At 37.7% G+C, this 21440-nt stretch overlaps 1 protein-coding gene across 1 annotated transcript; it reads left to right on the top strand.

Moving 5' to 3' along the window:
- Positions 1–15723: 15723 nt before the first annotated feature.
- On the top strand, positions 15724–18106 carry LOC143650665 (52 kDa repressor of the inhibitor of the protein kinase-like). Its single transcript, XM_077121719.1, has 2 exons — positions 15724–15924; positions 16028–18106. The coding sequence occupies exons 1-2, from the start codon at positions 15724–15726 to the stop codon at positions 18104–18106; spliced, it is 2280 nt and encodes a 759-aa protein (XP_076977834.1).
- Positions 18107–21440: the final 3334 nt, after the last annotated feature.

Raw genomic sequence — 21440 nt, 5'->3', positions numbered from 1 at the left:
TCTAATTAATTTAGCCAATACTTCTAGCCAGGCACAGGTGAGCCTGAGGGGAAGAGGTGGCTCTAGAGCGCCATCTGCTGGGAAGAAGTGGAAAGTGCAGCCTGATAAATTGCCTATCTGCTATGGCCAGATAAACTGCCTATCATAAAAGAGGTTTAAAGAAAATTGCAATTCCCACATGAGATCCATGATTTGGTTTGGGATGGAAGGACTGACAAACAACCAAAAGGGGACATTTAATGCAAATCTAAATACAAAGCCATAGATGCATGAAAGAAATGAACTTTAAACAATCTCATTAAGACATTTACTTGTCCTGTGTGTAACAGATTAAGGTTTCAGCGGCTGAGAGATTTCAGAGTTGAGAGGTTATCCTGGAGGTTAATCTTATGCATTATATAGGTATCCCTTTTTATTTTATGGTGCATTGGAGTGGCTAGAGAGAAGCATCTGGAATGTTGAATGTGTTCCAGGAGCCTTGATTCTTGAAAGAGATTGAATAACTATATAGCTCTTACAACATGACCATGTGATTGTGAAAACCTCGTGTCTGACGCTCCTTTTATTCAGGGTATGAAGAGATGAGTAAAAAAAAATAAGGAAAAATAAATAAATAAATTATAGGGGCAGATAAGGAGTAAGAAATATTGTACACACTGAAATACTAGTGGTCAATGAGAGAAAGCGGTAAGGAGTATGGAATGTGAGACTTTTCTTTTTATTTTTCTGGAGTGATGCCAATGTTCTAAAAATGATCGTGGTGGTGAATACACAATTGTGTGATGATATTGTGAGGTGCTGGTTGCACACTATGTTTGGACTGTATGTATGTGAAGATTTCTCAATAAAAATATTTTAAAACAGTACATTAGGTAAACACTGGCAAAACTGAAGGGAGCTGAGTGATGCCCCGATAAATCCCAGAGTGATTTGAACAATGAATAAAAAAATACATGCAAAGTCCCTGTGGGAGAACGGCGAGAAAGGGGGAAAATTCAACTTCCTCAAATGGAGAATTCCTGATATTCTCACAAGCAGTGGGGACAACCAAAGCAATAGGCCGAGCCCTCAATATTGGGGTTTGTCCATATGAAACTTATCCCTGCAAAGGATAGGCTAAGCCTACTTAAAATTAGGCCTCAGAGTCACCACCAGAGAACTCCTTTTGTTGCTCAGATGTGGCCTCTCTTTCTCAGCCAACATGACAAGTAAACTCACTGCCCTCCCCCTCTTTACATGGCACATGATTCCCAGGGGGTATAAACCTTCCCGGCAACATGGCACAGAAATCCTAGAATGAGCTGGGACTCAGCTTCAAGGGATTGAGAAAACCTTCTCAACCAAACGGGGTTAGAGAGAAATGAGATAAAATAAAGTGTCAATGGCTGAGAGATTACAAACAGAGTCGAGAGGTTATCCTGGAGGTTATTCTTATGCATTATATAGATATCACCTTTTTAGTTAAGGTATAATGGAGAGGCTGGAGGGAAGTGCCTGAAAATGTGCAGCTGTGTGCCAGTAGCCATGTTTCTTGATGATGATTGAATAATGATATAGTTTTAGCAATGTGACTGTGTGATTGTGAAAACCTTGTGTCTCATACTCCTTTTATCTATGGTATGGACAGATGGGTAAAACATAGGGATTAAAAATAAATAAATAATAGAGGAAACAAAGGCTAAAATATATTGTATAGATGGAAATACTAGCAATCAATGAGAGGGAGAGGTAAGGGGTAATGTATGTATGAGTTTTTTTTTCATTTCTTTTTCTGAACTGATGCAAATGTTCTAAGAAATGATCATGGCGATGAATATACAACTATGTGATGATATTGTGAGTTATTGATTATATACCAAGAATGGAATGATCATATGGTAAGAATGTTCATTTTTGTATGTTATGTTTAAAAAATTTTTTTTAAAAGATCGAAGGGAGCTATAGATGTTTTAACAATAATTGTGGGAGACTTTAATACACCACTCTCTTCAACAGATAGAACAACCAGAGAGAGGATCAAGAAGGAAACTGAGAACCTAAATAACGTGATAAATGAATTAGTCCTAATAGACATATATAGATCATTATGCCCCCAAACACAGGGGTATATATTCCTCTCTGGTGCACATGGAAAGTTCTCCAGGATAGATCATATACTGGGACACAAAACAGGTCTTTATACATTTAGTAAGATTGAAATTATTCAAAGCACTTTCTCTGACTACAATAGAGTGAAGCTAGAAATTAATAATCACAAAAGAACCAGAGCTTTCCCAAATATATGGAGATTAAACCACATACTCTTAAATAATCAATGGATCAGAGAAGAAACTACTAGAGAAATTGGAAAGTATCTTAAGACAAATGATAATGAGAATATAACATATCAGATCTTAAAGCATTCAGCAAAGGCAAAGGCAGTGCTGAGGGAGAAATTTATTCCCTTAAATACCTATATCAAAAAACAAGAATCAGCAAAAATTGAGGACTTAATGCCTCATCCAGAGAAATTACAAAAAAGAACAATGAACTAATCCCAAAGCAAATAAAAGAGAAATAACAAAGATTAAAGCAGAAATAAATGAACTGGAGAACAACCACCACAAAACCAAAGGTTAGTTCTTTGAGTAAAATCAACAAAATTGACAGACTCCTATCTAGACTGACAAAGAGAAAAAGAGGACGAAAATAAACCAAATCAGAAATGATAGGGCAATTGTTAACATGGATCCTGAAGAACTTTAAAAAAAATCATAAGCAACTATTATGAACAAATACATGCCAACAAACTAGACAACTTACATGAAATAGAAAATCTCCAAGCAACACACGAACTACTTATACTGACTCAAGAAGAAATAAAAGACCTCAAGACAAAATTACAAGTAAACAGAGTCAATCAGTCATCAAAAATCTTAACTAAAAGAAAAGCTCAGGACCAGACAGTTTCACAGAGGAATTTTATCAAACATTCCCAAAATAGTAACACCAATCCTGCCCAAACTTCGCAAAAAAATTGAGGAAAAAGGAATGCTATCTAACTCATTTTATAGCACTAACATCACTCTGCTACCAAAACTGGATAAAGACACCATAAGAAAGGAAAACTATAGGCCAATCTCCCTAATGAACACAGATGCAAAAATTCTTTAAAAATACTAGCCAATCAAATGACACATTAAGAGAATTGTACATCACAACCAAGTGGGGTTTATACAAGGAATGCAAGGGTGGTTCAATACAAGAAAATCAATCAATACAGCACATTAACAAATCAAAAGGGAAAAATCGTATGATCATATGAATTGATGTTGAAAAAACATTCAACAAAATTCAGCACCCTTTCCTGATAAATACACTCCAAAAGGCAGGAATCAGAGGAAATTTCCTCAATATCATTTGGAAGATATATATGAAAAACGCATAGCAAGCAACATACTTAATGGTGAAAGACTGAAAGCTTTCCCCCTAAGATCTGGATGAGACAAGAAGGCCAACTGTCATCACTGTTATTCAACATTGTACTAGAAGTAGTAGCTAGAGCGATTAGACAGGAGGAAGAAATAAAAGGCATCCAAGCAGGAAAGGAAGAAGTAAAATTTTCATTATTTGGAGATGACATAATCCTATACTTAGAAAACCCTGAGAAATCTATGACAAAGCTACTTGGGCAGATAAACAAATTCAGCAAAGTGGTGGGATACAAAATTAATGTACAAAAATCAGCAGTGTTTCTATACACAAGTAATGACCTATCTGAGGAGATAAAGAAAAAATTCCGTTCAAAATAGCTACTGAAAGAATCAGGTATCTACGAATAAACCTAACAAGGGATGTCAGGGACTTGTACACAGAGAACTACAAAACACTGCTGTAATAAACTTAAAATGACCTAAATAGATGGACAGACATTCCATGCTCACGAATAGGAAGGCTGAATGTTGTTAAGATGTCAGTTTTACTCAAATTGATCTACAGATTGAAGGTAATGCAAACAAAATCTAAACAACCTACTTTGAAGTCCTGGAAAAGTTAGTTATCAAATTTACTTTGAAGGGAAAGAGACCCTGAATAGCTAAAGATATCCTAAAAAAGAACAGCAAAGTAGGAGGATTAGTACATCCTGACTTTAAAGCCACACTGGTCAACACAATATGGTAATGGCACAAAGGTAGAAGTATTGACCAATGCAATCAAGAGTGCAGAGATACAGCTTTCACAATGTGACTCTGTGATTGTGAAAACCTTATGTCTGATGCTCCTTTTATCTACCTTATCAACAGACAAGTAAAACAAATGGAATAAAAATAAATAATAGGGGGAACAAATGTTAAAATAAATTTAGTTTGAAATGCTAGTGAGAAATGAACATGAGGGGTAAGGGGGTATGGTATGCATAATCTTTTTTTTTCTCTATTATCATTTTATTTCTTTTTCTGTTGTCTTTTATTTCTTTTTCTGAACTGATGCAAATGTTCTAAAAAATGATGAATACGCAACTATGTGATGATATTAAGAATTACTGATTATATATGTAGAATGGAATGATATCTTAATGTTTTGTTTGTTGTTAATTTTTTTAATAAATAAATAAATAATTTTTAAAAAAAGAGTGCAGAGATAGACCACCAAATCTGTGGACAACTGATTTTTGATAAGCCCTCCAAAACTACTGAACTGGGACAGAACAGTCTTTTCAATAAATGGGTATGGGAGAATTGAATCAATAGCCAAAAGAATATAAAAGGACCCCTACCTTACATCCTATACAAAAATTAATTCAAATGGATTAAAGGCCTAAATGTAAGAGCCGGTATCACAAAACTTCTGGAAGAAAATGCAGGGAATCACCTTCAAAATCTAGTAATAGGAGGTAGCTTCTTAAACTTTACACCTGAAGCACAATCACTGAAAGAAAAATAAATCAGAACTCCTTAAGATCAAGAGCTTCTGTGCCTCGAAGGACTTACTAAAAAAAAGTGAAGAGGCAACCAACTCAATGGGAGAAAAATTTGGAAAACATATATCGGATAAAGGCTTGATATACATAAAGTATACAGCTCAACAATAAAAGAACAAACAACCCAGTTATAAAATGGGCAGAGGATATGAATAGACACTTTTCCAAAGAGCAAATATAAATGGTAAAAAGCACATTATACATGCTTATTTTCATTAGCTATAAGGGAAATGCAAATCAATATGATAATGACCTATCACCTCACACCCATAAGAGTGGCTGCTATTAAGCAAACAGAAAATGACAAAAGTTTGAGAGGATGTAGAGAAACTAGAACACTATCCACAGTTGTTGAGAATGTATAATGGTGCAACCACTGTGGAAAACAGATAGGCAGTTTCTCAAGAAACTAAATATTGAGTTGCCCTATGACCCGCCAATACCAATATTTGGTATATACCCAGAAGAGTTGAAAACAGAGACATGAACAGATATTTTCACACAGATGTTCACAGCAGCACTATTCACAATTGCCAAAAGATAGAAACAATCCAAGTGCCCATCAACAGATGAGTAGATAAACAACATGTGCTATATACATACAAGGGAATATTATGCAGCAGTAAGACAAAATGAGGTTCTGAAGCATATGACACCGTGGGTAAACCTTGAGGACACAAAAAACCCAGAAACTATAAAATTTCACTATTGTAATTCTGGTAAAGGTAATCTCAGAAGTACCCTGTAGAATACAGCAGATCTAGAGGTATATAAACCTAGAGACAGGGGAAAGGCTACCTAATGAGGTTGAACTTAAATATAAGGCAATGGATGGAAGTGATGGTAACTAATTAGTGGGATTATAAGTAGCACTGCCATATGAATATGATTGAAAGGGGATGTGTAGTGTCATGTATTCTATTGATTAAATCTATGTTATTAATTATATTAATTAAATTATAAGTTCTCATGTGAATGATTTCAAAGGTTTGATATTGAACAAGAATCAACAGTAGAGGGGTATGGGGGTACTAAAAATGCACGCTGTGGCTAATAGTGAACAGGAAGATATCAACAGCAGCAAAGCATTACCAAGGGTAATTAACTAGGGGGAGGAGGAACAAGTAATAAGGGTAGTTTTGAGTTGATAGTTGGTGATGCTGTGCTTGTTGGTCTTTTGTCGCTGTGGAACAATGAAAATTGTCTAAAATTAAGAGTGATGCTGATTGTACGACCAGGTGAGGAGGACACTGTAAGATATGGTCTGTCTATTTTGGACATTATCCACGTTGCTCAATGGATGGAGAGCACCAAAGTGTACAAAGATGAGGAAGCAGAATGGCAAACTGTCACACATTTATTTGGAAAGGAAGGATGTCAAAGGCACCCAATAACACGAATAAACCTCGGGGACAATATGCTGCACAAAATAAGCCAGAAACAGAAGAACAAATGTGCCAAGTTCTCTTTCAGAAAATACTTATAGGAAAATTGAAGCCTAGATTGTTGAGCCCTTAGAGCAGCCATTCTTAGTCTGAAGATATGAATCTATTTCTAGATTTTGAGACACTGAGTTATATGTGTTTCAGCTGATACTGAGTAACTCAGGGACACCTAAGACCCAAAAAATGGAGTGCTACAGTCCTGAAAGACTGTTACAGCCCTGATCTCTTTTTTGGCTACTTTAACTGTTATTGTATACCAAAAAAGAGATCAGTCCTCAATTAGAGATAAAAATGAAGCCAATCTGTCTGGGACTAAGGTAAATCAGAATACAGGGTAAAAGAGGAGAGTGTATGTACTCTAGACCTTCCTCTACTGTATAAGACCAAAGGCAAAGAGGCTTATTATTTCTAGAAACTAATTTTTTGTAACACATCATCTAAATCAACTTGTCCAGATAGCTCATTTAAACAACCCAAACTCCTGGAGTCCAGAACAGGAATGAGGCCTTGTAATTCTGTGTAGCTTAATATTATACCAGGATACATGATATTTTAAAAGTATTGGTAGAGTCCCTTTAGAGTCTGAATGTAAAAAAAAGAACTATTAAACCTTCCTCTCTGGGAAACACCAGGTACCCTCTCAATCACTGGGGACTCACAAGCCAATAAGTCAAGCACTTGATTTTGAGGCTTGCCCTCACGAAATCTACTTCTGCAGTGGAGTTGCTACGATTAACTATAACAAGGCCTAATAATTGCTTCCAGGACACCTCTATTGTTGCTCAGATGTGTCTCTCTCTAAGCCCAACTCTGCAAGGAAAATCATTATCCTCCCCCCCACGTGGGACATGACAGTCAAGGGTGAAATTCTCCCTGATAGAGTGGTGTGACTTCCAGGAATGAGTCTGGCCCTTGTACCATGGGGTCAACAACAGCTTCCTGAACAAAAGGGAGAAAAGAAGTGCAATAAAATAAGGTATGTGGTCAAGAGAGATCAAATAGAGTCAGTGGGCTATTCTGGAGGCTATTCTTATGCAAGCTTCAATTAGATAGCACTAAGTGCTATGGTTTCCTAAAACCACAATCAACATCACTCCTGTTAACTCCTGTTAACTCTTAAGAACACCTGGGGCTCACACTGAGAATCAATAACGTTTCATGTTCTAAGTTTGCTTTCCTGAAACCTAGAATTTCCAGAGGGCCCCTAGGCCAGATAAATCTTGAAACCTAGAGGGACCAGCCTCTCCAAGATTATCAATTAACTACATCCCCTTACCCTTTAGTGAAGACACCCCTTCCCAACATGAAAAAGGCAAAATGGGTATTGCCTAAAGGTCCCTATAGATTGGCAGAAGGATCAAAGGAGGACGTGGATTTATAACAGAGAAAATAAGATTTCACAAGTATGACTGCTGAATCAATATACTGATATCTCTTCTAGCCACCAATGTTTTGAAGGAGCTAGAAGGAAAAATCTGAAATAGTGGAATAGTAACCCATAATAAACTCTGAAATCTGTTCTGTAACTACTTGAAGTATACTTTGAAAACTGCTGCTTTTTCTTTCCTTGTACCTGTTACATTTCACAATAAAAAATGTTTTAAAAATGAGCATCAAGCAAAGAATATGATGTTTGAGCAAGAATAGCTTGATTTGAATAGCGACCCCTTTTTTCTCCCTTGCTAGGTTTGTGTTCTTTGGCATTCTACCTAAACAGACAGGCATCCGTTGACCTATAAATGGAAATATTAAAAGTATTTACCTTGGGCAGAACTCAGTCCTCCACCAAAAACCCCTCGAAAACAGGTAGAAACTATCCAAAGCAGTGGTTCTGGGGCCTGCAAGTCCAGGAAAGGGCCATTGCAACACACAAGGAATAACTGAATGAAGACATGGAGAAGCTATGACTGAGAAGCTGCAGTGAGTGAACTCGACTTTGGCTTCTGGTGCCCATTCTCCACCTGAGAATGGTGGCTGTGAGGTGGGCTGGTTCTCGCCCAGCTGGTCAGATGTGGCACATCCTGATTGAACTGTTGGCCAGCAAAGTTAATCCCCTAGGACCTTGAGCCTTGAGACTTTCCACGCAGATAGAGAGGGCATCTGTGGTTCTATTACTTCCACAAGCAGATACTGCAGTGAGTGACTGATGACTACAGCCCCGGGTGCCCATCACTGACCACTGAGGATGGCAGCTTGGGGTCTGCCTCTTTCCCAAATGGCTGCTGCAGTCTGAGAGAGACAGGTAAGCCCTCTCACCCAAGGAACAGAAAGGGATGCATCACAGTTCTGATCCATTTGTTGACTGGGGAAAGTGATGCTCTGAATCCCACAGCCTTGACCCTTACCTTGCCCAGGACAATCACAGTCCCATTATGTCCTACGCAGAGAGAAAGTGCAGCAAGTGATAGCTCACCCCAGCTCCTGAAACCCGTCCCCAACCCCAAAGCTGGCAGCTTCTGATTGGCCAGGACCTTGCACAGTTGACTGCTGCAAACTGAGAGGTAAGCACCCTCACCCAGGACCAGCAGGGGACACAGCACAGTTCCCAACTGTTGGCCAGTGAAATTGGACGGCAGAGTCCCATAACCTTAGTCCTTTCTGGACAGGTACCTGCAACACCGTGGGGCCATTATTTCTAACCACCTCAGAAATAGAAGGATCAGATGGCTAAAAATTAACTTACCTTTGTAGGCTGTGGGCAACAGGTTGCTGAAGAGCACCATCTGCTGGGAAGACTGGGAAAGTAACGTCTTGAGAAGCTGCTTTCCTGACCCGTTCCCTAGTGCCCTTTAGAGTGGGTTTGCACTCCCTGCATGGGAACCTGGCCTGTTTTGGCTAGAAATACTGAAGAAAAAGTGTCAGAGAAGATCTTTAACATGAACCCAATAAGCAACAAAATATTAGACAAGAGAGGGAAAATAACTTTCAAAGTAATCTCATAAAGATAATCAGATGCCCAGATAAAATTTTTTGACCAGCAAAAATTTACAAGACACACTAAGAAACAGGAAGATACGGCCAAGACAAATGGTCAAATTAAAAAGTCAGAGGAGATACAGAATTTGGAATAACTAATCAAAGATTTTCAAGCAAATCTCCTAAATAATTTCAAGATGACTAAAGCTATAAAGGACGTGAAGAAGACACTAAGAGAGCATAAAGAAGAATTTGAAAAAATACCCAGAACAATAGAAGATATTACAGAAATGAAAGGCACTGTAGATGAAATTTAAAATATACTAGAGACCTTCAATAGGAGAACTGAAAGGGTAGAAGAAAGGATCAGTGAAGTAAAAGAACATCAAAAATCTCACAAATAGAACAGATTGAGAAAAGAATGGGAAAAAATGGAGCAGGCCTTCCGGGAACTGAAATACAGCACAAAGAACACAAACTTATGTTTCATGAGTGCCCCACAAGAAGAGGGGGAAAAAAGGGTCAGGAAAAAAATTTGAGGAAATAATAGCTGAAAAATTCCCAATGCTTATAAAAGAAAAAAATACACAAATCAAAGAAGGGCAACATACTCCAAACAGAATTAATCCTAATATACCTACTCCAAGACACATATAATCAGAACGCCAAATGACAAAGACAAAGAGAGTATTCTGGAAGCAGCAAGAAAATAGTGATTCATCACTTCCAAGGGATGTTCAATAAAACCAAGTGCCAATTTCTCAGGGGAAACCATGGAGGCGAGAAGGTAGTTTAAGATGTTGAAAGAGAAAACTGACAATCAAAAATTCTTTACCTGGAAAAACAGGCCTTCAAAAATGATGGCAAGTGTAAAATGTTCACAGATAAACAAAAACAGAGAATTCATTAACAAGAGACTGGCCCTACAATAAATACTAAGGGAGTTCTGTGGGTTGAAAGGAAAAGACAGTCGAGAGAGGCTTGGAGGAAAATGTAAAAATGAAGAATATTATTAATGGTAACTGAAAGGGTAAAAAGAGAGACAAAATGAGATTTGATGTTTGAAAGTCAAAGGCTAAAATGGTTTCATTAAATACTGCCTTTTCAGTAATAACACTGGATCTTAATGGATTTCACTCCCCCAGTCAAAAAACTGAGACTAGCAGAATGGATTTTAAAAGTTCTTCATTTGTATGCTCTCTACAAGAGACTCATTTTAGATCCAAGGACAGAAACAGACTGAAAGTCAAAGGCTGGAAAAGAAATTCCATGCAAACAGTAACCAAAAAATGAGCTGTGGCAGCTATATTAAATACAGAACAAAATAGATGTAAAAGGCAAAAATGTTAATTGAGACAAAGGACATTATATGTTAAAAGGGGGCAACCCACCAAGAAAAAAACAGCAATCATAAATATTTATACACCTAATCAATGTGCCTCAAAGTACAAGAGGCAAACACTGGCAAAACTGAAAGGAGTAACAGACATCTCTACAATAATAATGGGAGGCTTCAACACACCACTCTTTTCAATAGACAGAGGATCAACAACGATACAAAGAAACTAAATAATGATAAATGAATTACACCTAACTGGCCTAAACAGAATATTGCTCCTAAGTAGCAGGATATACAGTCTTTTCAAGTTCTCATGAAACATTCTGCAGGATAGACCACATGCTGGGGCACAAAAGGTTTTAATAAATTTTAAAAGACGGAAATTATACAAAGCACTTTCTCTGATTATAATGGAATGAAATTGGTAATCAATAACAGGAAGAATACTGGAAAATTCACAAACATATGGAGACTAAACAACACACTCTTAAATAACAGTGGGTCAAAGAATATATTACAAGAGAAATCAGTCACTATCTTGAGACAAATGAAGATGAGAATACAACATATTAAAACTTATGGGATAAAGTTTATGAACGGGAAATATATAGCCCTGAATGCCTGCTTTAAAAAGGAAGAAAGAGCAAAACTGAAAGACCTAACAGAACACCTGGATGAACTAGAGGAAGAAAAGCAAACTAATCCCACAGCCAAGAGAAAAAAAGAAATAACAAAGATTAGATAGAAATAAATGAAACAGAGAAAGGAATCAACAAAGCCAAAATTTGTCCTTTGAGAAGATCAGCAAAATTGACAAATCTTTAGCTAGACTGAGAAAGAGAAAGAGAAAATGCAAATAAATAAAATTGGAAATGAGAAGGGGACCTCACTTTTAATCCCAGATAAATGAAAAAAAAAAAAGATCATGAGGTTACTATGAATAATGCTATGCCAAAAAATTAGACAAATAGACAATTTCCTAGAAACAAACGACAATCTACACTGGCCCAAGAAACAGACTTCAATGAACAAATCACAAGTAAAGAGAGCAAATAAAAAGCCTCCAACAAGGAAAAGCCCAAGACCAGATGGCTTCACAAGTGAATACTACCAAGAATTTCAATATCAATCCTGCTCAAACTCTTCCCAAAGAAATTGAAAAAGAGGGAACATGCCCTACTCACTGTATGGAGCCATCACCCTAACACCAAAGCCTGATAAAGGTACTACAAGAAAACTACAGACCGATTTCTCTCATGAATGGAGATGTGAAAATCTTCAGCAAAATACTTGCAAACCAAATCCAACTGCACATTAAAAGAATTATATACCATGACCAAGTGGGTTTTATCCCAGGTATGCAAGGGAGTTTCATCACAAGATCATCACTAGCTATTAGGGAAATGCAAATTAAAACCACCATGTATCATTTCACACCTGCTAGAATGGCCATTATTAAACAAACAAGAAATTATAAGTGTTGGAGAGGATATAGAGAAATTGGAACACTCATTCACTGCTGGTGGGAATGTAAAATGGTAGTCATGGTGGAAGACATTTTAGTTATTCTTCATAAGGCTAAGTATAGAGTTGCCCTATAATCTGGCAATCCTACATCTACATATATTCACACAAGTGAAAGTGGTGACACAAACAAACATTTACACACCACTGTTCATAGCAACATTATTCACAATTACCAGAAGATGGAAACACTGTGTGTGTCCATCAACCAAAGAACAGATAAGCAAAATGTGGTATATTTATATCATGGATTATTCAGCAGTAGGAAGGAATGAAGTTCTGAAGCATGTGATATGGTTGAACCTTGAGGACATTATGCTGAGTGAAATCAGAAGCAAAAAAACAAATGTTGTCTGACTGCACTAATATTAATTATACTATGTAAACTCATGGGCCTAGAATCTAGACTACAGGTAATCAGAGGATAGAATGGGGAAGGGGGGGGTATAGAAAGAGGAGCTGATGCTTAATTTGTGCAGGATTTTTATTTAGGTTGTGGATTAAGTAGTTTTAGGTCATGTATACACCCAAAAGGAAAACTAGAGCATAAAATATAGGACTGTGTAACAGTGAAAACTGGGGTGAATGATGTCTGTGATGAAAAGTACAAATCTAAGAAATGCTATCATGAATTTTAATAAATGTACATTACCACAAAGGTGTTAATAAGAGGGTGGCATATGAAAAAAAAATACACTTAAGGCAATGTATGGACTATACTTAGTAATATTTTATTATTCTTTAAATATAAGGAAATCTAATAGAGACAGAAGTGGATTGGTGGTCATGTAGGGGTTGAAGGATAAGAGGGACTGAAGGTGACTGCTAAAGGGTATGGGGTTTATCATTTTGGAGTATTGCAAATGTTCCGGAATTGATTGTGGCAATGTGTGTACAATTCTGTGACTATACTAAAGGTCACTGATTGTACACCTTGGATGGATTGCATGACATGTGAATATATTTCAATAAAACTGCTTTAGGAAAAAAATGTTACTTTTAAGGCAAAAAAAAAAAGCTCTGTATAAAAAATTACCACTAGTCAGAATGTCAGATGTCAAAGAGAAAGAGGGAATCTTGAAAGCAGCAAGAGAAAAGCAATCCATCACATACAAGGGAAACCCAATAAAACTATTAGATTTCTCAGCAGAAACCATGGAGGCGAGAAGAGAGTGGGATGATATATTTAAATTACTAAAAGAGAAAAACTGCCAACCAAGAATTCTATATCCAGCAAAACTGTCCTTCAAAAATGAGGGAGAAATTAAAACATTTTCAGACAAAAAATCACTGAGAGAATTTGTGACCAAGACTGGCCCTGCAAGAAATACTTAAGGGAGCACTAGAGGCAGATACGAAAAGACAGGAGAGAGAGGTGTGAGAAGAGTGTTGAAATGAAGATTATCAGTAAAGGTAAAAAGAAGAAAAATTAGATATGATATATAAAATCCAAAAGGCAAAATGGTAGAAGAAAGTACTACTTGTACACTAATAACACTAAATGTTAATAGACTAAATTCCCCAATCAAAAGACATAGATTGGCAGGATGGATTAAAAAACAGGACCCATCTATATGCTGTCTACAGGAAACATGGGTTGAAAGTGAAAGGTTGGGAAAAGATATTTAATGCAAATAACAATCAGAAAAGAGCAGGAGTAGCTATACTAATATCCAACAAATTAAACTTCAAATGTAAAACAGTTAAAAACGATAAAGGACACTAGGTATTAATAAAAGTAACAATTCAGTTTCCCCAAGTGGAGAATTCTTTTTTTTTTTTTAGCATTCTTGATATTCTCACAAGCAGTGGGGACTATCAAAGCAATAGGCTGAGCCCCCAATCTTGGAGTTTGTTCCTATGAAACGTAACCCCATAAAGGATAGGTCAATCCTACTTAAAATTAGGCCTAAGACTCACCGCCAAGAGAACCTCTTTTGTTACTCAGATGTGGTCTCTCTCTCCAGCCAGCACAACCAGTAAACTCACTGCCCTCCCCTATGTGGGACATGACTCCCAGGGGTGTGGACCTTCCTGGCAATGTGGGACAGAAATCCTAGAATGAGCTGAGACTCAGCATCAAGGAACTGAGAAAACCTTCTCGTCCAAAAGGGGGAAGAGTGAAATGAGACAAAATAAAGTGTCAATGGCTGAGAGATTCCAAACAGAGTCAAGAGGTTATCCTGGAGGTTATTCTTATGCATTAAATAGATATCACCTTGTTAGTCATGACGTAATGGGGAGGCTGGAGAAACTGCCTTGTTTCTTGAAGAAGCCATGTTTCTTGAAGATGATTGTATGATATAGCTTTCACAATGTGACTGTGTGATTGTGAAAACCTTGTGTCTGATGCTCCTTTTATCTACCTTATCAACAGACAAGTAAAACAAATGGAATAAAAATAAATAATAGGGGGAACAAATGTTAAAATAAATTTAGATTGAAATGCTAGTGATCAATGAAAAGGAGGGGTACGGGGTATGGTATGTATAAATTTTTTTCTGTTTTTTATTTTTCTCTGAATTGATGCAAATGTTCTAAGAAATGAGCATGATGATGAATATGCGACTGTGATATTATAGAATTACTGATTATATATGTAGAACAGAATGATCATAACTAATTAATTTAAAAAGCTAAAAAAATTAATTACCTTACTTTTAAGAAAAAAGTTGAAACCAGTCATTATCTTATTATAATGACTCAGAATGTATGTTTAAGTTCACAAATACCAATGATCCTTAATGGTAAAGGGATATTTTAGCATATTCTCAGTTAATTAAAAACTGAGACAACTTATTAGTATTGAACTCTTTGAAAACACCATTAAGAGGATATTTCTAAGTAACATCTACAGAAGCTTGTTTTACAAAAAAAATAGGTATTGTTTTTAATCAAGTGCTCAAACATGGTTGAACACATACTGAGGAATTACATTCTATAACAAGAACCACACACAATCTACCTGATATGTGAAAAGGTGGTTATGCCCACATGGAAGGACTAGATCAGAGCAGTCACCCATAAAGCAGCTGAGGAATGAATTCCAAGCTTTTTCCCCCCCCTGACTGTACCACTGTAGTTGCATGGTGGAACATATACTCACTAGCAGTACTAACAGAACATAATCCCTATACAAATCAGACCTCAAACAAATACAATCTAAGTATGGGGCCAGGGGTGGGGGTGGGCAGAGACTCAGAATATTCCCAACCATGACAGAATCAGTGGCCCAGTGGACACTAGTGTATAGACATGCAAATCCAGACTTCAGATGATGGAGGTGGAGCGAGTGGAGGTGTCTGTGGACTACTTCCTCTGAGAAGACGGAAGTCAGGCAGTTGGTGTTGGGTGAAGGATGCTGTTGATTAGAAGAGTCAAGAATCAGGAAAAAGTTCTCGCCCGCCCGCCCCTCCCCCCGGCGCACGGGCCCTGCAGAGTCGGCCGGCCGGCCTGGCGCCCCTCCCCGGCCCCGACAGGCTGGCGGGCTGCCCTGAGGAGGGGAGGGGAGGACTGGGCCAGCCAGCGGGCGGGCTACCATGCCGAACTTCTGCGCTGCCCCCAACTGCACGCGGAAGAGCACACAGTCCGACCTGGCCTTCTTCAGGTTCCCGCGGGACCCGGCCAGATGCCAGAAGTGGGTGGAGAATTGTAGGAGAGCAGACTTGGAAGATAAAACACCCAGTCAGCTAAATAAACATTATCGGTTATGTGCCAAACACTTTGAGACCTCTAGGATCGTACAACTATACATTTTGCAGAGGCATCAGAAAACTAAAGAATGATTGGGTTATTTTATTTCTCAAAATTAATTGAAGCAGATACTTGTGAAGTCATTGGGAGAGTCCTTATAGGACAGTTCTTCGAGATAATGCTATACCAACAATATTTGATCTTACCAGTCATTTGAACAATCCACATAGTAGGCACAGAAAACGAATAAAAGAATTGAGTGAAGATGAAATCAGGACACTGAAACAGAAAAAAATTGATGAAACTTCTGAGCAGGAGCAAAAACATAAAGAAACAAACAACGGCAGTGCTCAGAACCCAAGTGCAGAAGAAGGGGGCAAAGAACAGGATGAAGATATTTTACCTTTAACTCTTGAAGAGAAGGAAAACAAAGAATACCTAAGATCTTTATTTGAAATTTTGATTCTTATGGGAAAACAAAACATACCTCTGGATGGACATGAGGCTGATGAACTTCCTGAAGGTCTCTTTACTCCTGATAACTTTCAAGCACTGCTGGAGTGCCGAATAAATTCCGGCGAAGAGGTTCTCAGAAAGCGCTTTGAGACAACAGCGGTTAACACATTGTTCTGTTCAAAAACACAGCAGAAACAGATGCTAGAGATATGTGAGAGCTGCATTCGGGAAGAAACTCTCAGGGAAGTGAGAGACTCACACTTCTTTTCAATTATCACTGATGATGTGGTAGACATAGCAGGGGAAGAGCACCTGCCTGTGTTGGTGAGGTTTGTGGATGAATCTCATAATCTGAGAGAGGAATTTGTGGGCTTCCTCCCTTATGAAGCAGATGCAGAAATTTTGGCTGTGAAATTTCACACTACAATAACTGAGAAATGGGGACTAAACATGGAATACTGTCGTGGACAGGCGTACATTGTGTCCAGTGGATTTTCTTCCAAAATGAAAGTTGTTGCTTCCAGATTTCTAGAGAAATACCCTCAAGCTGTCTACACACTCTGCTCTTCCTGTGCCTTAAATATGTGGTTAGCAAAATCGGTGCCTGTTATGGGAGTATCTGTTGCATTGGGAACAATTGAGGAAGTTTCTTCTTTTTTCCATCGGTCACCGCAACTACTTTTAGAACTTGATAATGTAATTTCTGTCCTTTTTCAGAGCAATGAAGAAAGGGGTAATGAACTGAAGGAAATTTGCCATTCTCAGTGGACAGGCAGGCATGATGCTTTTGAAATTTTAGTGGAACTCCTGCAAGTGCTTGTTTTATGTTTAGATGGTATAAATAGTGACACAAATATTAGGTGGAATAACTGTATAGCTGGCCGAGCGTTTGTACTCTGTAGTGCCATAACAGATTTTTATTTCATTGTTACCATTGTTGTTCTTAAGAACGTCCTATCTTTTACAAGAGCCTTTGGGAAAAATCTCCAGGGGCAAACCTCTGATGTCTTCCTTGCAGCTAGCAGCTTGACTGCAGTGCTGCATTCACTAAATGAAGTGATGGAAAATATTGAAGTTTATCATGAATTTTGGTTTGAGGAAGCCACAAATTTGGCAACCAAACTTGATATTCACATGAAACTCCCTGGTAAATTCCGCAGAGCTCAGCAAGCTAACTTGGAATCTCAGTTAACCTCGGAGAGTTACTATAAGGAAACCCTAAGTGCTCCAACAGTGGAGCACATTATTCAGGAACTTAAAGATATATTTTCAGAACAGCACCTCAGAGCTCTTAAATGTTTATCTCTGGTACCCTCTGTCATGGGACAGCTCAAATTCAATACGTCAGAGGAACACCATGCTGACATGTACAGAAGTGACTTACCCAATCCTGACACACTCTCAGCCGAGCTTCATTGTTGGAGAATCAAGTGGAAACACAGAGGAAAAGATATAGAGCTTCCATCTACCATTTATGAAGCCCTCCATCTACCTGACATCAAGTTTTTTCCTAATGTTTATGCTTTGTTGAAGGTCTTACGTATTCTTCCTGTGATGAAGGTTGAGAATGAACGCTATGAAAATGGACGAAAGCATCTCAAAGCATACCTGAGAAACACTTTGACAGACCAAAGGTCAAGTAACTTGGCTTTGCTTAACATAAATTTTGATATAAAACATGATTTGGATTTGATGGTGGACACATATATCAAACTCTATACAACTAAGTCAGAGCTTCCTACAAGTAATTCAGACACCATTGAAAATACTTAAAAGACTTCATTTTCATCTTACGTTTGGACATCTTACATCTTACATGTGAGGTGTATGTAAGCTGCTTAATCACTAACTATCTTTGCCTATAGGTCTCCCATTGAATACATTAGTCATTAATAATCTACCTATTTAAAGGGCCCCTGTTTGAACTCTCATGCTTTGAAGACCCATCTGTTCTTTCAGAAGATAGCATTGAAAGTGCCACATATCATTTTTGTGTGATCTTTGTTAGTGGCACTCGGGAATTACTTTAAGTCATTTTAAATATAACATTAATCATCACTGTGGATCCAGTTTCAGTCCACTTATCAGTACTTTGAAGAAATAAATTTTGAGGAGATGTGGAAGGAAGGAATGCATTTTGTAAAATGTTAAAATGAGGCTCACAGCTGACTAGTAGGACTTTTAAGTATGTTATTAAGAATCTGAATTGGACAGTTAAGGGAATTACCAGACAGTGAGAGAAACTAAGCTTGTCAAACAAAGATTACAGTATAGATTTTGTCTTTATCAAATGAACCTAAAGGAACAAGTTACAGTTAAAAGTTTGAATGCCTTTTTCCACATCTGGCTGTTGCTGTTTGCATTCCTTTGTTGAGCCTACACCTTCATAAACTTTTTAGCAGGTATGTGTTGAACACTTCTGTTTCATGGTCAAGACAGAATCAGAAGCCATGAATACTGATAGCTGATTTGTCTCTTTTCTTCTATTTCCATGTCTATATCTACTGCCTCACCTTGATTTATAAGCAAAACCTGGGAAACCTACAAAAATAAGTGTTTTGTGGGTTATCTAAGAATAATACAGAAAATATTGCTGTTATTTTTGGTGAAGAAAATCAATTTTGTACAGTTTATTTCAATCTAAATAAAATGTGAATTTTGTTTAAAAAAAAAAAGAATCAGGAAAAAGAGCAGGAAGATGGCAGATGGTATCCACAAAGTGCCTACGCATCTGTCTTATCTCACTGTCAGTTTGATCAAAGCTTCACAACAGCTTTCTCACTTCTGCCCATAAAACCTTACCCATGTTAATGGTGTAATTCAACTGTGGGAACTTATTTTTGGAAAATGTCCCTTGTAACGTTACTCACTGATACAATACAATCCATGAGAGCCATCTCCAAATACTGGCTTTTTTTTTTTTCATTGTGAAAGCTATATCATTGTTTAATCATCATCAAGAAACATGGCTACTGGAACACAGCTCTACATTTTCAGGCAGTTCCCTCCAGCCTCTCTACTACATCTTGAACAACAAGGTGATATCTACTTAAGAATAACCTCCAGGATAACCTCTCGACTCTGTTTGGAATCTCTCAGCCATTGACACTTGGTCTCATTTCATTCTTCCCCCTTTGGTCGAGAAGGTTCTCTCAATCCCTTGATGTTAATTCTCAGCTCATTCTAGGGTTTTTCTCAGTCCCTTGATGCTGAGTCTCAGCTCATCTCTGTCCCACGTTGCCAGGAAGGTCCACATCCCTGGGAGTCGTGTCCCACGCAGAGAGGGTGACGGTGGTGAGACTGCTCGTCATGTTGGCTGGAGAGAGAAGCCACATCTGAGCAACAAAAGAGGCTCTCTTGGAGGTGACTCTTAAGCCTAAATTTTAAGTAGACTTGACCTATCCTTTGTGGGGTTAAGTTTCATATGAACAAACCCCAAGACTGGGGGCTCAGCCTGTAGCTTTGATTGTCCACACTGCTTGTGAGAATATCAAGAATTCAACTTGGGGAAGTTGAATTTCTCCCCACTCTCACCATTCCCCGAAGGGGGCTTGCAAATACTTTTCCAGTCACTGATCAAATCACTCTGGGATTCACTGGGGCATCACTCTGGACAAACCAACAAAATCTCATATCCTCCCTGAGATTCCAAGTACTTATGACGTTCAATCAAACTATCTACATGAGTTATATTAGGAAATGCTCTAGTCAAAATATAAATTTTGTAACAAATAAACATATTTTGCTTTAGTCTCACACATAAGGTGACATTTTAAAGTATTAATTATCATCTATTTTCAGCACCCTGCAATAACGACATTCCTTTGTTCTGCCTCATGCAAAAACATTTTTAAAATTTGTACATTGTACATTTCACTATTATTATATACTCTAGGCATTCCTAGATTATACCATCTTGATCTTTACCATCTATCTTTCTTTCTGATTTCATTTATGTCCCCAGCCCTCCTCCCTCTATCATTCTCACATGCAGCTTCATTCAGTTTTAACATAATTACATTACAGTTAGGTAGTATTGTGCTGTCCATTTATGAGTTTTTATATTCAGTCCTGTTGCACAATCTGTATCCCTTCAGCTCCAATTACCCAATATCTCACCCTATTTCTATGTCCTGATGGTCTCTATTACTAAGGAAATATTCCAAGTTTATTCACTAATGTCAGTTCTTATCAGTGAGACCATATAGTATTTGTCCTTTTGTTTCTGGCTAATCACACTCAGCATAATGTCCTTAAGGTCCATTCATGTTGTTACATACTTCATAACTTTATTCTGTCTTACAGCTGCATAATATTACATCTTATGTAAATGTCACAGTTTGTTTAGCCAACTGTCTGTTGATGGACATTTTGGCTGTTTCCATCTCTTGGTAATTGTTAATAATGCTGCTATAAACATTGGTGTGCAAATGTCCATTTGTGTCCTTGGCCTTGTGTCCTTTGAGTAGAGACAGCATATCGATGGGTCCTGTTTTTTAATCCATTCTGCCAGACTATGTCTTTTGATTGGAGAGTTTAATCCATTAACATTCAGTGTTATTACTGCATGGGTAATACTTTCTTCTACTATTTTGCCTTCTGGATTTTATCTGTCATAGCTAATTTTCCTTCTTTTTACCTTTACTCATAGTCTTCCTTTCTACACCCTTCTCCACACCTCTCTCTTCTGTCTTCGTATCTGTCTCTAGTGTTCCCTTTAGTATTTCTTGCAGAGCTGGTCTCTTGGTCACAAATTCTCTCAGTGATTTTCTGTCTGAAAATGTTTTAATTTCTCCTTCATTTTTGAACGACAGTTTTGCTGGATATAGAATTCTTGGTTGGCAGTTTTTCTGTTTGAATAATTTAAATATATTATCCCACTGTCTTCTCGCCTCCATGGTTTCTGCTGAGAGATCTGAGCATAGTCTTATTGGGCTTCCCTTGTATGTGATGGAAATACTGGCTTTAATGTCATGCCACAGGTCTCACTCCATTCAAACTCTTTTGTACAATCTTTATGCAGAATCAAGGACAAAGGGGAGAATATTTTTAAAATTATTTCACAGAATAAATTTTTTGATTCTGATAAACTGCCTATTTGGAAATG

This window comes from Tamandua tetradactyla, chromosome 11, assembly GCF_023851605.1.
Source record: "Tamandua tetradactyla isolate mTamTet1 chromosome 11, mTamTet1.pri, whole genome shotgun sequence".
Classification (NCBI taxonomy): Eukaryota; Metazoa; Chordata; class Mammalia; order Pilosa; family Myrmecophagidae; genus Tamandua; species Tamandua tetradactyla.
Note: the sequence above shows the minus strand (reverse complement) of the source record. Positions and strands in the feature narration are given on the sequence as shown.

Excerpts from the sequence above, each read along its gene's own strand:
- LOC143650665 (XM_077121719.1), top strand. The coding sequence starts at position 15,724 with ATGCCGAACTTCTGCGCTGCCCCCAACTGCACGCGGAAGAGCACACAG. Across the intron at positions 15,925-16,027 it reads ACTTTGAGACCTCTAGGATC|AGTCCTTATAGGACAGTTCT; the intron begins GTACAACTATAC and ends AGTCATTGGGAG.